The sequence below is a fragment of the Tyto alba genome, unplaced genomic scaffold, assembly GCF_018691265.1.
Source record: "Tyto alba isolate M040663 unplaced genomic scaffold, T.alba_DEE_v4.0 Super-Scaffold_45, whole genome shotgun sequence".
Taxonomy (NCBI): Eukaryota; Metazoa; Chordata; class Aves; order Strigiformes; family Tytonidae; genus Tyto; species Tyto alba.
In genome coordinates, this window is record NW_024881321.1 from 9825114 (window position 1) to 9843816 (window position 18703).

Genomic DNA, 18703 nt, shown 5'->3' on the forward strand with positions numbered 1-18703 from the left:
TACTGGGTTTGTGTGTGGCAGGGTTGTAGTGGTAGAGGGGGAAGGAGCTATAGCAGTAACCCCCTCTGAGAAACTTCTTGAAATTCCCCAGCATGAATGATGACACTTAAAATAATAATGTTAACTTAGATTTTATGGAGCTTGATTTGGACATGGTTATACTGACTTTCAGCATGAAGAATTTATGACAGTAGTCATATATATCCTTACCATTATTACATTTGGAAAATATTTTTGTAAAAGAGACTACATATATTAATTATGGATGAAGATGTCCAACACTAAATCAGTAACGCTGAGCAAAAATGAATGGGTACAGAGTATAAAAATACACATTTTAAACTAGTAATTCATAACCCACTAATTTCTTGATATACAATATCCATATAACCAGCTCTAAATATACTACAATTCCTTAATCTTTACTGAGATCAAAATGTTATTGTTTGATGGTAAAATAGTTTTCACATGTAGAAAAATTGACCACAAAACTTTCAAAAAAGATAAACAGTCAAGCCTTGTATGAATGTTTTCAATATGGAGCATCAGGAAAAAAATAAAATAAATAAATAAAACAAAACTGAAGGAGCAGCTGATATCCGAGCAGCTTTATGGTGTTCAGATAAAGCTTTTGAACTGCTAGAGATGAAACACATTTTGAACATCAAACACAGAATAATCAGGAGAAAGAATTTTGACTAAGATAGAAAAAACTTTCCAATAACTAGTCAATGTATATTTGGATTATAACATGAATTCTGGAGTTTTTACACAATTCAGAACTACACTTAATTTCTACCTGGAGAAAGAGGGGGGGCGGAGATAGAGAAAGAAAGGATACATTTTACTTCTCAAACATAACAAGAGTAGGATTAAGGACAAATTTCCAACTTCAGAAACTGTAACATTAGGATACACTGAACATTATTTTAAGATAGACAGAAAAAAAAAAAAATTATGAAGGAAACAAATGTCTAGAAAGGAGAAGTACCATACTATCTAAGGTATCTTATATAAATAAATAAATAAATAAATAAATAAATATAGTCATATGTGCCCAAACCAAGACAATATGCTTGCAAACCTAAATACACATGACTACATTTCATAGCATGGTCATCACCCATATTTGTAAAGGTTTTAAAAGGTAGAAACGGAGACATACAGCTCAACAGTTAAAATTATATAGCAACCTAAGCATATGTAAAGTTAGATACCAAATTTTTAAAGCAATGATGCACATTATTCTACCACTTCCAAAGGAAGATGGGTGTTTTAAGTGTTTTTTTTTGAGTTTAAACTCAGATGGTCCCCTTTTCAAAGTTACTACAGGGCTGTTTTACCCAGAAACAAGAAACTTGTATGAAACCATTTGATTTATTTAGAGTACACAGGTTGTTTCGCTGTGGTCTTGAGGAACTAATTTCATTAACGAGCTAAATTTTCATCATTGAAAAACTGTGCTTGGGTCAAATACTAAGTGAGAGAGTCTCAGAGCAAGCATGGACTATCTGAGTCACCATTCAAACTGAACATAACAGCATATGATATTTCGTGTCTCAGTTTTTCATGCTATTTTAGAGAATTTCTAGTATTATTTCAAATAAAAATAAAGATACACATCGTGCTTCTTTTGAGCATGAAGAAAACCTTGAAAAAGAAAAGTGATATAAGTGCAAACTAGAATAAACAAACAGCTTAGAGGTATAAACTGCTCTGTTCATCCCAAAAACCTTAAAGTAATAGTTTCAGTGCCAATATTAACTGCATCACTGAACAAAATAAAGAGGATTATACAATGATTATATATACTGTCACTGGAGATGACGGCTCATGTTTGTTCCTTCAACATTTCTTAAGAGAAACATCTCATTCTTCAAAGAAGGAAAGTGAAGTCCAAATAGCTTAAGAGAGTTTAAAGATCTTTGAAATCCAAGTGACAAGAAGTGAAGGTGAAACTGCATGTGGGAAGAAAAGGAGCATGCTGAACATTGTACAGCCTCTTCAGTAGGACTGACCCTATTTTCACATTCTAATAGGGTAGAAATTTATTTTGCGAGCAAAGCACAGAAATATAACTTTGCCTTGTTTTGACCTCTGCAAATTGCTGCGTGTTGCAATATGAAGTCACACATCTGAATCTCAAAGAACCTTAATGTTACAACTCATTTTATGACTCTGTTACCTGTACATATTTCTTCACTAATCAACATTCCTGCAAAAGGCGTATGTTTCTAAAAAATTTAAATTTATCTGTCTTGGATGTTTCAGTAAGGACTGTACCCATGTTTCTAACACACTTTCGTGTATGTCGTAGAGAATGGCTATCTAAATTCTCTGTAATTGAAACCTATGCCACATTACTAGTAGATTGAAAATAATTATGATTTGACATTTATGAGCCATAATAGCAGTAATTTGAAGTTCATCAGAGTATGTAGGAGTCCTGTCCAAGAGGCAGACAATCTTGGTCTAAAGACGCATCTTTGCAAATCTAATGGCTGTTCATCGAGATGGCTGGGGAACACGGTACATGACAGGCAAGAAAAGGTTGAGAGAAGGTGGTTTGCTGATCTGTAAGAAAACAAGCCTGAGGGGAACTTAATGTGGTCTTCAGGTACTCAACCGGAGGGCACAGAGAACATGCAAATAGGTTCCTCTTGCAGGTAAGCAGCAGAAGGCCAAGGTTACAAGTTGCAACAATGAAAATTCCAGTTAGATAAACAAGAAAATATATTTTATCATGAGGGTAGTTCAACACTAGAAAAAGTGTCCAGAAAGACTATGGAATTTCCAGACTTGGAGACATTAAAAATTTAGTGGGAAAAGTCCCTGAGAAATCTGCTGTAGTTGGCCTTGCTTCGAACAGGAGCTTGGATCAAATGACCCCCAGACATCCCTTCCAAATTATTTGTCCCATGTTCCTATAATGAAATACTTGTATATAAATTATTTTATGAAATTCTTTAACTTGTCAAGCCTTAAATAACACTGTGCACAGAAGAACATGAGAAACATCCAGTTTCTTTTGTCCCACCCAACACAGAATCATGCTGATCCTGTGCTTTGAATAAAATAATATAGAAAGGGAAAGCACTATCTCTAGGGAAAAAAAGTGGTCACTGCGGATGCCCTAAGGCAAGATCTCAGATTGTATTAGCTCTAACAGGACAGGGGAAAAGAATCAATCAACCAAGTAAACAAACAAAAACAAATCAAAAAACCCCAATATCTTTTTCCATCTAGTTTTTAACCAGAACAACCGATTTATGCAGAGACTGAGGTAGAAACAAATTAAGGAAAAATTAGTAACTAGGAAAGAAACAGAATATCATAAACTGCTTAAATACATACCAAAGAAAAATCTCAATTTAAGTGTGGACTATACAAATGCAAAAAATAGAGAAGATAAATTCAGCTGCTTTCATAAAAAAAAAAAAAAAAAAATAGCATTACAAATATAAAAAGAACTACAGTTAACAGAAGAAAAGAAACATTCTTGCAGTGATTTATTAACCAAAAGTTTACATTAAGAGGCCTTTTAGCTACAGGCTTCTATTTAATGAGAAGCTGACCCTGAAATATTGGGATTTAAAGTGCCATTTTCCTTACCTGAATCATGGACTCTGACAGATGTGTTTCATCTACTTCCAATATCATCATCTTGATATCCTCATAAGGCACTCGGAAAGAGCCAAGAAAAATTGCTAAAACAAAGATTCAGTACATACTGAAGAAAGCAAGACAACAACAATCTTTTTTTTCTACTTACAAAACATCAGTTAAGCAGACTATAGCATCTACAGGTTAACAAACACTATACAAAGTAATACAGATAAGAGGTAACAATTTTAAATGTATTTTTAATTACTGTTGTCCTACAATTCCAGCCTTCTACATCCATTTGTTAAGCACAACTACCAGCATCACAGAAGACCTCCATAAGCAGCCAGTGACTACTCTGCAGGATAATCGTTGCTGTTACAGTACTTTTTGCTGAGATGACAATTACACTTTTTTCTTCAAAGTTCTCGTTAGAGTTTTCTCTTAAAAAAGCACCATGAGAAACTAAAAACATATAAACAATTAAAAACAAAAATGCTCTAATAAACACTGTTTATCCATTCACCATAATCCAGTCATTTTCTATTTTATCTCCAACAGCATTTAGAAACATATTCTTTATCGCACTCCTCTCTGCCAAAATTTCATCATCTTCATTAGCTTATTACTGCTTAATACTGTCTATTGCCTTCTTTCTATAAAGTATATGAGAGATGTCCAGACAGCTTGTAGACCTTATTGCTTTTTCTGATGGGGGTAGGGACAGGGGCCACAACACATGGGTAGGCGGGCAGGCAGTATTCCTCGATGAGTATGTTGAAAATACAGATAGATAATTAGATATATAGTTATATGCTTGTACTTCAATACAGACAGAATAGAATAATCACAGTCTTAAACAAGGGACAACCTTTAACTATTTTCTGGGGTCTTTTATACATGTTTCAGTTGTATCAACTCACATGCCAATGTGCACATATCTCACAGGCTTTAAACAAAAAATGGTTACCAGGCAGTCAGACAAGAAATTCATTTTTATGAAACATTTATACAACATTACTTTGTCACAAAACCAGAATCTACTTACACAGATTCTGTGCAATCTTTGGGTCCAAAACTTTTAATTCTTTGATTCGTTTCTTAATACATTTCCCTTCTTCAAAATCCTCCTCTGCTTTTTTTACTGTCAAAGTAAGCACAAATACACTCACTGTTAACTCTTAATACTTAGAGTAAACATTAGTGAATTCAGAAAACATATTTGCTATCAAGTGTAGTCAATTCGCAAAGAAAAGGACGTATCATAGAGCATACAAAGAAATAGAGAGGTTTTCCATTTTTGCTTGTATTCTCAAATTTTTTGCTCTTCAATCAAATTTGTCATCATGTTAGCCTTCTAGAAAAAGATTATTTTTTTAATATATATCAACTGAATAAAGATGGTAATGTTAATTGTATGAATGGTCTCAAGTCGTAAAGCTCATATTTAAAATACCATGCAACATACTTCAGTGAGACTGGCCAGGTTAGCATTCTGAATTCCATTTTAAAAATAAAAAATCTTAAAGAAGATATGTGAATATGTCTCAGCATTGAGCAATAAAGAACTAACCCAAAATTTAAGCATTTTTGTGAATGCTTTTTTCTAAAAATTTGCACCAAAATTATCAAAGACCACTGGTTCATTAAAAAAATGACATTACCTTAGAATATAAATGAGTATATACCTATTTTCCTTATCTCCTCCAAAGAGATGTATTTTTAAATATATGATGTAATCACCTTATAAAATACCACAAAGTGATTGTGTAAACATATATTAATATTGCTGGAAATTTTGGCTTATTCTTTCTTTTCAGAAAAATAATTCATACAAATAGGATCTCCCAAATGCATTATGTAAGCTGAATTTATTTCTCATTATTCATACACTGGTTAAAGAATTTCATTTAAAATAACAGCATAGGCTTGAAAATGTATTAGTATTCCAGTTATTATGCAAACAAAAAAAAAAAAGACCAGAACAACACAAATCTTTCCTTAAATCCAATCTGGTTGCCCTTTTTTGATTGTTTTCTTTCCTTCCTTCTTTCCTTCCTTCCTTCTTTCCTTCTTTTTTTCCCCTCCAGAATCTTCACTATGAAATGTTATTCACTGAATGTATTACTATTATCTAATTCTCTATATTATATCACAAATTAAATTAGTTTCCAAGCTTTTACAGCATGATTGTTTCAAATTAAATTATACATGCTTCAAATGTTTCAGAGTAGAAAATATGTTGTAATAAAAGTATATGCTACTGACTTCAGAAGGAGATATAGATGAGAAGTCTTGTCAATAAGACACAGGATTAAAATTTCTAGCTCGCTGATGATTCCTGACAAAACTAAATGTGAAATGAATTATCAACAGGATTTTCCTAAATTGAAATTACTTCTGCAAATTTTAAGACAGATCTCTGAGAGGTATGTGATTCTTCAAAATGTTTAGAAAAACACAATAAATCTTGCCAAGGATTGGGACAGACTAAATGATCTCTTGAGGTCTTTGAGGTAGAACTTAGAGACCCCACACAGAGATTGAAGGAACTAGATTCTAGTCCCTTTTGAGTTGGTGAACACACAAATTTGAATCATCTCCTAAATCACTTTTAATACTCTACACCTGCTAGGCAGCATGATGCTCCTCTTGAGGACATGCCACAGTGCAGAAGAGAACCTGGTATTCTGAAAAAAGGAAATTACTGAGCTAAGACATAAAGCAGTCCTTGGAGCAACTGATATCCAGGGTCCCAGCAAATGGGTTACAAGTCACAGTCCTCCTCTTCTGTCTTTCTCATCACCCTACCTACAACAACCATTTGGCCTTGGATTTCTTTTAGCACAGATTTAACAGAAAGGTTAGCATACTCCTGTCCCAGGAAAAATTACACACTCTGCTTACCATGCATGTGAAAGTAAAAGTAGTAGGTTTTAATCACCAGTGTGAGAACTCAATATCCCATGCTTAAAAGGAACAGAATGACATTTGACCTCCTGGATAAAAAGAAGATTACCACTAAAGCTTCACTTTTTTCCCGTCATGCTTTAAGAATAGCCCTTACTGAATCCCAGAAGGGCAGGTCAGGGGCTATGGACCTGAGGATCATGCAACTGTTTTTTCCTGCAGACCTCCCAAATTTCTTATCAGCTACATGCAGAAAACAGTCATTCTTAAAAGCATCATTCTGAGTTGCCTGTCTTATCAATGCTAGAATTACAGATTCCACTAGAAGACCTGGGCATCTCTGGAGCACAATTTCTATGCCATCTTCATGCCTTACTCATCTGAATCATAATGAAAATAGAGTAATGCTTTATAACTACTTTGGAACTTTGCAAATCATCATTTTACAGGAAACAAAATAATTTCCTTAATAGTCGCAATTAAATATGTGAAATTATCAGAATTTATTAATTTACTTAAACCTGCTCTGAAAGCCTTGAACTGGATACTAATAAAGGCTGAAATAGAAAAAATACAAATATGTTTGCCTTTTTCAGCACTAGGAAAGCAATATTTATGCATTACAAGTCGTATAACAGAGATAACACACAGATACACAAACATACAAAAAAAATCAGCAGTTAAACCTGCACTATTTTAACTCCCAGCTTTCAAATCAAGAAACAGTGCTTCAGATTAACTTGACAATTCCCTCTGGAATTTTCACCCAGTAGGTGGTTACGCACAATGTTACAGCTATACTTAAGGTTTCACAACCCTAAAGAAAAATGTGTAAGCATAGAACATATTTACTCTAGGAACTCAGAAACTCCTGCAGGAATTGTATGCAGTTATATAATTATGAAACAAACTAAACTACTGCAAACTTACATGATACTTCATCAGGAGAATTCAAGTCACATCCTTATGTAGTTGGCAGCAATAAGAAGCAGAGGATACATATTACTCATCTTCCCTACTGGAAATGTTGCAGTTCCCAATGAAAACTCTGATAACTTCTACTGCCTCTAGAAATTTTTACCTCATTTGCTTATTAATTTATAAGGGAGAAAAAAAAAAAAAAAAAAATAGAGACAAAACTATTATCTATTTCCAGAAAGAAAAAAAGGGAAAAAGCCCATGGCGGGGAGGCAGGGGGTGAGGGGGAAGAGAGTGAAAAAAAACTTTAACAGAAATATTGAAACAGGTGAAGTAAATATCTAGACTAACACAAAATGAAAGAAAAGCAATTACTATACAAAAGACAGAAAATGGGAAACAACTGCTTACACTGGAAAAAAAGAAAGCAGCCCAGTGATAGTGAGCAGCTGCTACATAAAGGAGGTGACTATCAAGGGAAATAGATGGAAGATGTTGTCATGCTAACGAGAGAAAAATCAAACCACAGAATCTCAAAATGCACAAACTGCTCTCAAGGCTCCATAAGTTGGACCACTGTATTAAACCAATAATTTTTTCAAAATCACATCTTATTTTGGGTATTATACAACTAAAAAGGAATGATACATATCAAGAACTGCGTACCCTTTTAAGTTCTGTCTATATGCTACATCTATCACACTGAGGGGCATACACATGGCCCCAGCATCTGAACTGGATAATTTTTAGTCTGTCATTTGAGCTCCTACTGGCCTGCCCTCTCAGGCTGCCAAACAAAGTGCTAGAGCACTTTGAAACACACAGAATTAATCTTTCACCCCTCAAAGTTCCTCTTATCTCCACAATCCTACATCCTTATTAACATGACTCCAAAATTAACAGGTGTGGTTGCCGGTGTACAGACAGACAAATACCTCAAAAAGGGTTTTCGCTATTGGAAAGATTGCTTTTACTGTCTCTTTCAATCGTGCATCCATGTATACATTCAACTGTAGTCAACTACCTCCGTCTCTGACAATGACCTGACTGAAATTAGAGTCCTGAAGGGAGTGGTGACAAGACTGTTTTACAAATATAACATCACAGTCAGAAGCCTACAGAATAGCATTTCATAAAAATGTGGATTGAATCCTACATAGCTATTCCGCAGATCTCTGAAACAATTACATTCTTGGTAGGTGACACTGAAATAATCTACATTCATGAATTTCTATCCACATTTCCATTTCTGCCACAGGTCTTGATATAATCTGCTACCCACAATCTTTGTGTAAGAAAAATCATATCTGTGAATCTGTATGCTAAAGAGAAAAAAAAAAATCTTCTAAAATACATCATCCTATTGAATAAAAACAAAATACCCTTGAAATACAGGCTTCAAAAGGAACATGCAGATGTGAACATTCATTTTAACAAGTCTGAATTCCTAGTTCAGATGAAAATAGAAAACTACATTACACAGAAATATACAGAACACTCAATTGAGTTATTCTGTCACTAAGTAACAGAGCGTACAAAAATTATACAAGACCCCGCACCTTTCCTACCCTCTTAGCTAAGACAACAGTCATATTGCAGTCTGTCTTCACTGAAAACTGAAAAAATAAGTCTAGGGTCAGAGGCTCAAAGGATGTACCCATATTGAGTCTCATTATAAAAATAGATGCCTACCTCATCTGTTTAGAAGTCTAACTCTTAGAAGTAAATGATAGGTCATGCCCCATATAGTAGGATATTCAGCTGAAAGACCTGCATTCTTTATCTCCAAAAAATTGTCTGGAATCAAAGGAATAGATCTTTAATGGAGGATGAGGTTGTACCTAAGTAACAAATGCTGCAGAAGCTCTTCATTATTCAAAGCAAAAATGCGGAATAATTGCTATAAATCACAGAACTATTGAGGTTGGAATAAATCTTTGGAGATCATCTGGTCCCAACACCCCTTCTCAAGTAGGGCCACCTAGAGCCTGGTGCCCAGGACTCTGTTCAGGTGTTTTTTTAATATCTCCAAGGATGGAATGAGAGTCCACAATGCCTGTGGGCAACCTGTGCCAGTGCTCAGTCACCCTCACGGTAAATAAAGTGTTGTGTGATGTTCAGGAGGAACCTCCTGTATTTCAGTTTGTATCTACTGCCTCTTGTCCTGTCACTAGGCACCACTGAAAAAGGCCTGGCTCCATCCTCTTTGCACCCTTCCTTCAGGTATTTATATAAATTGGCAAGATCTTCCTGAGCCTTCCCTTCTCCATGTTAAACAGTCCCAGCTCTCTCATCCTTTCATATAGGAGAGGTGCTCCAGTCCCTTCATCATCTTCATGACTTTGTGTTGGGATTTCTCCAGTATATTCATTTCTCTCTTTTACTGGCGAGCCTCGAGCTGGACACAGTACTCCCAGATGCAGCCTCACCAGTGTTGAAACCAAAGGCCTGACAAGGTATACATGTCTTTTGGCTGACAAAACACAGCCCTTTGAAGACTTGGATTGGTTTAATAGCTCCACAACTACTGTCCCACAACATGACATGTGACAAAGCAAAGCAAAGTCTAGTCTCCAAAAGAGGACACGGACAAGCCTATTTCCTAGACTGTGACGCTACACTGGTGTTCACCAGCACAGTTATTTGTGCCAATCTACTTCAAAATAGCAAAGAAAATATGAACTATATCTAAATCATTCTGCAATATTGCTGAAGATATGTATTTGGGGTTTTTTTATAAAATCAAGGATAAAATAAGGATACCAGCCACAGCCCACAGCAGTAGGAAGAATGCATGAACAGTGAGAGGCCAGGAAGCTGTTAAACATTCTTCTTTCCAAACAAAGCAACCTAAGGTTGTATCAACACAAATGTTAGCCTCAGGGACTGTTCATTACTTCTAAACATAATCCAGCCCTTTTATGGAGTACAGATGATGTTTCAAATACTATGAAAAAGCTTTCATACTCCATCTTTTTAAATCTACATATATCTAAAACTTGAAAAATCTGTATGAAGCTATTAACTATGGTCAGAATACAAACAACGTTTCGCAGTTTTACCTGTCAGCTTTGAAACTGAAAATATTTCCATTACTTTACATCAAGTTGGATTGCAAACTCTTAGAAAGTATGGGTACTTCTTATTCTTCATATCCACTACAACAGATATGTGGAAAATATAATGCAAAGGTGCTGATGTATTCCAAGTTCCTGTTTATTCAGGCATCTGTCTTTTTTGACAATTTCTGTTCAGCAGTAACTCATATCTTAGTTGCTGCAATAGTGAGTATTTTTTAAGTTTTACCGTTTGTTTTCCACGCAGTTTGTAAGAGACTGTAATTTCTTACCTCCCTCAAACACGTGCTTAGTCACGCACACATGCACTATCATTCCTATATTGACAATGCTGCTATTGAATTGGCATAATTCATGCATACATCATAACTCAGTCATGCTTCCTGATAACTTAAACTCATGCATCATGATAACTCACTCAAAATAGAGGATTTTATCACACAATTTCTCAAGGGTACATAAGAACTGGCATCACTGATAACTGAAAAGGTACAAATGTAATCAGGCATTTTATCTCTGACAGGCAAGGTAATTCAGAAGAATATGCCTCTATAATCAGCTATTAAATACAACCAATGACTGACTTTATAGATACTTTCACACAACGCTTCTCTATAAGTCAGCCTATTTTTAAAATAATTTAATTTACCACAAAATACCCATCCTATTAAATTTGTATAATTATAGAATATGCATGAGGAAACAACAGAAGCATATATGTGTGAGAATTGGAGAATAATTGTAATATACTGATATTTTTTCTTATAGCTCTGAAAAACAAACAAAAACAAATATGAAACATCTTTTCAGATGGCTTTAGCACCTAGCACCTTTTACATTACTTAATACAGTCTTTCATTTTATATGTGTACATCATATTACATGAATAAAAAGAAGTACTTCAGCTCAGATCCTTTACAGTTCCCAGCACATTGATCTTTCCCATTAAAATACTGTACCATCATGGCATGAAGAGGTGGACCAATTTAAAAAAAAAAAAAAGTAACAAGTAATTAAGATAAACATATAAAGTTCTTGTTCACAGCAAGACATAGCAATAACAGACATAGGCTGACCAATCATATAATATGAACTAGTACACTGGCAAGTGATTAACCAAATGGACTTACATTTCTGCTTCCACCCTTCTCCTCTTTTATAGCAATGAACACAGGAGTTTCAGTCAGAGTACTGATTTGGGGAAATTAGCCAAGCAGCTAAACTAAGTCACTAATTTTTTTAAAGCACAAATAACATCTTCATTTTATTTTGAAAACCTAAGTGTTATCATACTGACTAGATAGTTGCTAAATAATCTTGGCTCATTGATAAACCACAGACATTAAGGTTTTACATTTTTTAATGGCCTCTTATAAAATTCTTTAAAAAAAAAAAAAAGTCAACTATGAAACCTTATTTCTTAAGAAGTCACCATCTAAAATACCGTAGAATCATAGAATACCATGTTGGAAAGGACCTCAAGTATCATCTGGCCCAACCTTTCTTGGCAAAAGCATAGCCTAGACAAGATGGCCCAGTGCCCTGGGCGATATACAAATCAGAAGAATCTTTTTTTGTAGTTACAATCTGAACATCTGCTTGCCTCTACACTAGAACTGAACGTTTTAACCAAGACAAATTCAACTTCTGGAATAATTTGAAATTTCACTAATTTTCCTGGGAGGAGAAAGGGAAAAAGGGAGAGCTGAGATGAGCTTTCTGCTACAAAGGAGTTTGCTGAATAGGGAAAAGCAAAACACACTGGTGTTCCCAGCAGTAAAGTTATTCAGAGTTTAGCTCCAGTAGACACATTTCAGCAGTTTTGCCCATTTTAAGGTATATTCTTATCATCAAGACTTAGCTGCTCAGGCCTTACAAGGCTGATCCATCACTTGACAGAAGCTACCAAAAGTAGCATAACAGGATCCAACTGCAGTTGCACCCAAGGTGAGCATAGTTGATTCAAGAAGCACCATAATGTTACTTATTACCCTTTGAAATGGAATGACTACTGTTCAACTCCACTTTTTTGGGTCCAGGATCTCAAAGAAGATAGAGAACCACACAGAAGTATTGGACAAGGAGCCAGCATGGATCAGATTAAGTGGAACAAAGAAACACAATGAGCACGCTCCAGTTAAAAAAGCAGTCAGAATCATAACTACACTGCTGCCTCCAGAAACCTTTTCATAAGAATAACTAAGCCCTGTTGGATCTAAAGTCAACCTCTTCCAGGGATCAATAAGATGCATAGGAAAAAGTACAAGAACAAGTCAGGCATGCACTTCTTTGAAAGTCTCCACATATTTGCCTTTCAGAGGTTGTCCAATTCCAAAGCAAAATATTTTCATTTAATAATCCTCAACAGATTGTTCTTCCATGCAGCTGTGTAATTGCTTTTTACACCTAGCAAATTTTAAACATTAAGTCCTTCAGCACAGAGCTCCCATTCTTAATTATGCACTGTACAAAGAAAGACTTCCTTTTATTTGTTTTGATAATCTTGATCAGATTTGCTGTACCTCTACCATACCTCTTATTAGTGAGAGGAAACAAAACCATACAAAGTATGCAGGATATGGGCACAGCTTGAAATTGTACAGTGACACTTTTATTTATTATTTTGTTTTTCTTTCCTAACCCAAAACCTTATTTGCTTTCAACCATCACTGAGACTAAGATTATGCCAGTATATCATTAATTTATTAAATTGCTAACTATTTCTACCCTTTATTAATTATTATCTACAGTATGTCCACCATGGGTATCAACTTTGTTAATCGCAGATCCTCAAGCCCCAGAAACCTTTTTAAAAACTGTCATCACATTTGTCACCTTGCTTCCTTTCCTCTGATGCTGGCATAGGATCAAATAATAGTTTACACAGCACAGTTCATAGCTCAGCTGTTTCATCCTTCAGTTCCCTTAGAAGTCTGGGGTGAATACCAGCTGGTCTTAGCAATCTGTTACTGTCCACTTTCTTAACCTATTCTAAAACTTCCTCTACTGACCATGCAAGTTGTGATTCATCCTCCAATGTAGTGCTGCCCCCAAAGTCCAGACGGGAGGCAACTTCACTATTGGACAAACAGAAATAGTTCTAAGCTTCGGTATTTGGACATAGGAAAGAGGTGTGTTACTCAAACTTTCTTTTTTTTTTCTTTGGAAGACAGATATGAAACAGTAAATCATATTTGTATATTTCACTTTTATTAAGTCTTTATCCATGCTCAAAATTCACTTGTATGAAAATTTTAACACCTTAACTCTAACTCAGAAAAGCATCAAGAATTAGAACAGCATTTGAAACCTACTGAAATCCCTGGAATTTAAATAGAAGTACATACCCTTAAGTAAAATCTGAATGTAAAAGTACACTCCAGGATGTGGCTTCTGTTGCTTACAGATTTTATGTAGTATATGTTAAATATCATAAATACACTGGAGTATTTGTGTTTTCCTAAATATGCTCTGTTGTTGTTTACAAGACTATTAGGTAAACATTATATTTTTAATCTGCTAATGAACAATTCATTACTTTGCATGATACCAAACCACTGTCAACTTCACTAAACAGATTCTAAAAGTTGGATAATGACTTGTTTCTAGACCAAAGTCCAAGGTACAAGCTAATTTTAGATCTTCTTACTGTACTGTATTATTTATTTACAATAAGTAAAAATCTTTTTCTCATTTATACCTTAATTTACTACACTGTCAAAATTGTTTCATCAGAATCTTTACTTTCAATTTAATACATAGGTTTCCAGCCCTTGAGTTTCAATGGACCAAACAAAGCAATTCAAGATTTTTGCCTTCAGCTTCTCATACAACCAAATTCGTTCAAGTGAGGCTTTTAATTCAAAAGCACACACTTAAACAAGGTTGACTTGATGATTACAGTTCCCTTTAAGCAGACCTGAGGACCTGAACTTAACAAAAGAACTGTCAGTGTCTTATAAGCATATAAGCTTATGCATTGTAGATTCTTAAAAACACAGAAGTTGATAAAAAGTGGGGCATGTTCTTCAAACACCCCTATTATTACCCATTTCTGTTAACACTCCAATAGCAAACAAGCTGTATCAAGTAATTTCATGAGGGGAAAGTAAGAGCGTACTTGGACTCCTTGGACAAACTTAATTCCAAAGTTACTTGCAAATTATTACTTTATTACTGCCTGATCAGTAGGTTCCTTATGTTCATTTTTTCCAGTCAAACAGGATTTTGAAAATAGAGCATTTCCAGGGTGGGCACTTCCTATGGCCAGAAAACAATTCCCCATACAGAAAAAGACACATAGTGTAATATATTTTAAAGCTCTAGTTCCTCCTCCTGAGTTCTGCAAAAGCCTTCTCTATTCTACTTAACTGTCATGTTAGAGCAATTAACTCATGCCATAGCCTCTTTTGCTTATTCCCCTCAAAGTCACTGTCAAGTTTTCCACTGGAAAAATTTCAAATATTACAAGAATTCAAGTGCCTAAACTCTGCAATTTTACAAGATTTCATCTGTGGATAGCACAAAACAGAATGTAAAGGAGGTGCAAAAAACAAACAAGCAAAACCAAACAGAATTCAACTTTGTAGAACACAGATTATGACAATTAAAGAGTTAGTGGAATTGTCCTACATTTCCTGTTTAACACTTCCCCCCATCCCCACTTAAATTTACAAGTCTTAAAAAAAAAAAATAAAATAAAAATTGAAAACTATACTAGTCTGCAAAATCCTCCCTGAAAAAGTTTTAATTATTCAATAAATTAATTTAATTAGCAAGAAAAGTTATAATTGTTCTTTGCACACATACTGTGAAGTACAAAGGAAAGACAAGTCCAACTATTTTTCAAATGTGAAAAAAAAAAAAAAAAAGAAATAAAAAGTCTGGCTTCAGATATAAATTATGAGAACACAAAATGACTACTCCATTACTTTCAAGTGACCTAATTGCCCTCAGAGGTTTAGATAGACGATGTCTTATACGTTTCTATTATTGGACATACTGCATGCTTACCAGTTAAGACATAATATGTACATTTTTATGTACATATATATATCAATCTCCTTTTTTTGTCTTGGTTTTATGCAGTATGTACAGGACAAATTAATTCACTTCTTTGTACTACAGCCAGTCTTTAAAGTCATATGCTATTCCATCCCAAAAGATGAAAAAAATTTGGAGGATTACAGTTCTAGAATGAGTTTCAGCAAGGTACACAAGAAGTTCACTATGTATTTACAGTTGAAATACCTTTTTATAAATATGGAATAGATTTATTGTTCAGATAGCAATCTGTGACAGACAAAGCTGAAAGACAGCATTTGTTTTGAGATTTAAAAGCTTTCTAGCAAAGAGCATGTTCTACGTAACAGAAGTGAAATACTGTGCTCAGTGTACATCAACTAAAAAGCCCTTTGGTTAAATTTCACAAACTTGGGTTTTCCACTGAGAAACGCAGACTGTTTTCCTGTCTAAGCCTTGTTAAGCGTATCTCCCTTTAAATCCAAATACTTAAACCATCAGACATAAGGAAAAAAATCCTATCTTGACCACAAATTTCTTTGTTCCAAATTATTCTTTGACTTAAGCAATTTTTAATTAAATGGGTGGGAAAATTAAGTATTTACACCAAATGTATAAGTGTCTACATATCAGAAAAAAAGATTTTTGGGTGTCAGTTTGTACTAAGAAAACTAGACAGATCACCAAATGAAACACTATAGCAGCTTCATCATGATGGGGGACTTCAGCCACCCCAACATCTGCTAGAAAAGTAGCACAGTGAGCTGTAAACAGTCCAGGAGACTCCTGGAATGCGTTGAGGATAACTTCTTAAGCCAGGTAATAGACAGCCCTACCGGAGGGGGTGCGTTACTGGATCTGGTCACCAATGCAAGTGAACTAATCGATGATGTCAAGATTGGAGGCAGCCTGGGCTGCAGTGATCACGCACCGGTGGAGTTCACAGTCCTGAGGGATATAGGTCAGGCAGAGAAAAGTCAGGACCCTGAATTTGAGGAAAGCAAAATTCCAGCTCTTCAATGAGTTCAATCAATAGGACCCCCGGGAAACTGCCCTCACAGAAAAGTGAGTGGAACAGAACTGGCAGATCTTTAAGGATCCTTTCAATGGAGCACAAGTGCTCTCGATCCACAAGTGTAAGAGATCATGAAAGGAAGGCAAGAGACCAGCATGGCTGAGTGAAGACCTGCTAGTCAGACTAAAGGGCAAGAAGGAAATGCACAGGCAGTGGAAGCAGGGACAAGTATCCTGTGAAGACTATAGGAATTCTGACTGGTTGTGTAGGGATGGAGTCAGCAAGGCCAAGGCACGGCTGGAGTTGAACTTGGCAAGGGATGCAAATAATAATAAGGGCTTCTACAGGTCTATCAGACATAAAAGGAAGGTCAAAGAAAGTGTACTCCCCCGATGAACATGACTGGCAAACTGGTAAAAACAGATGAGGAGAAGGCTGAAGTACTCAACAACTTTTTTGCCTCAGTCTTCACCGGCAACCTCTCTCCCCACACCTCTTGAGTGGATGCACTGCAAGACAGGGACTGCGGGAGCAAAGTCTCTCCCACTATAAGATCAGGTTCATGACCACCTGAGCAGCCTCAACATACATAATTCTGTGAGACCTGATGAGATGCATCCCAGCATCCAGAGGGAATGGGCTGATGTAGTTGCCAAGACACTCTCCCATGATATTTGAAAAGTCATGGCAGTCAGGTGAAGTCTGTGATGTCTGGAAAAGGGGAAACATTGAACCCACTGAATAACCAAGTGGCCTTCTATGATGGATTGACTACATCAGTGGACAAGGTCAGAGCTACAGATGTCATCTATCTGGAATTCTGTAAGGCCTTTGACACAGTCGCCCACAACATCCTTCTCTCTAATATAGAGAGATATGGATTTGATGGGTGGACTTTTCAGTGGCTGGTCACATCCAGAGGGTAGTGGTCAAAGGCTCAATGTCCAGGTGGAGATTGGTGACAAGTGGGGTCCCTCAGATCCATATTGGGACCAGTACTGTTTAATATATTCATCAGTGACACAGACAGTGGGATTGAGTGTACCCTCAGCAAATTTGCAGATGACACCAAGCCAAGTGGTATGGTTGACATGCCTGAAGGACGGGATGCCATCCAAACGGACTTTGACAAGCTCAAGCGGGCTTGTGTGAACCTCATGAAGTTCAACAAGGCCAAGCGCAAGGTCCTGCACCTTCATCAAGACAAACCCCAGCATCAATACAGGTTGGAGGATGAAGGGATTGAGAGCAGCCCTGCAGAGAAGGACTTGGGCATACTGGCGGATGAAAAGCCAGACATGAGCCAGTAATGTACGCTCGCAGCCCAGAAGACCAGCCATATCCTGGGCTGCATCAAAAGAAGTGTGGCCAGCAGATTGACAGAGGTAATTCTCACCCTCTACTCAGCTCTCATGAGACCCAACCTCCAGTACTGCATGCAGATCTCAAGTCTTCAGCACAGGAAAGACATAGACTCAGAGCAGGTCCAGAGGAGGGCCACAGAAATGATCCAAGGGATGGAACATCTCTCCTATGAAGAAACACTGAGACACTTGGAGTTGTTCAGCTTGGAGAAGAGAAGGGTCTGTGGAGACCTTATAGCAGCCTTTCAGTCCTTAAAGGGAGCTTATAAGAAAGATGGGGACAGACTTTTTAGTAGAGCCTGTTGTGATAGAACAAGGGGTAATGGTTTTAACCTAAAAGAGGGTAGATTAGACTAGATGTAAGGAAGACTTTTTTTACAATGAGGGTGGTGAAACACTGGAACAGGTTTCCCAAATGGGTAGTAGATGCCCCATCCCTGGAAACATTCAAGGTCAGGTTGGACAGGCCTCTGAGCAACCTGATCTAGTTGAAGATGCCCCTGCTCATTGCAGGGGGGTTGGACTAGATGAACTTTAAAGGTCCCTTCCAATCCACACTATTTTATGATTCTTTAATTCCACAATTCACAGTATGCAGACATGCAGAACACTGCTGGTAATAGATGAGAGTTCATTCCTGCCCTCATATACTCAGCTTTTCTCTTGGCTGCATATTCCTACAATTTCTGAAAAAGCCATAACAGTAATCAGGCTGCTTCAAAAACTTCTTCAACTCACTAAAATGGCAGAAAAATCATCAAGCAAAAAAACAAAATAGTAGGCAGTTTTCTACC

At 36.2% G+C, this 18703-nt stretch overlaps 1 protein-coding gene across 1 annotated transcript in view; it reads right to left on the reverse strand.

Annotated features, from left to right (window-relative positions):
• The window catches only part of DIAPH3 (diaphanous related formin 3), a 247165-nt gene that overhangs the window by 131497 nt on the left and 96965 nt on the right, over positions 1-18703 (reverse strand). The window contains exons 18-19 of the mRNA XM_032993917.2: positions 4652-4747; positions 3613-3707 (exon numbers count right to left, since the gene is read on the reverse strand). Of these exons, the coding sequence (XP_032849808.2) occupies positions 3613-3707; positions 4652-4747 (191 nt within the window). The remainder of the gene's footprint in view (positions 1-3612; positions 3708-4651; positions 4748-18703) is intronic.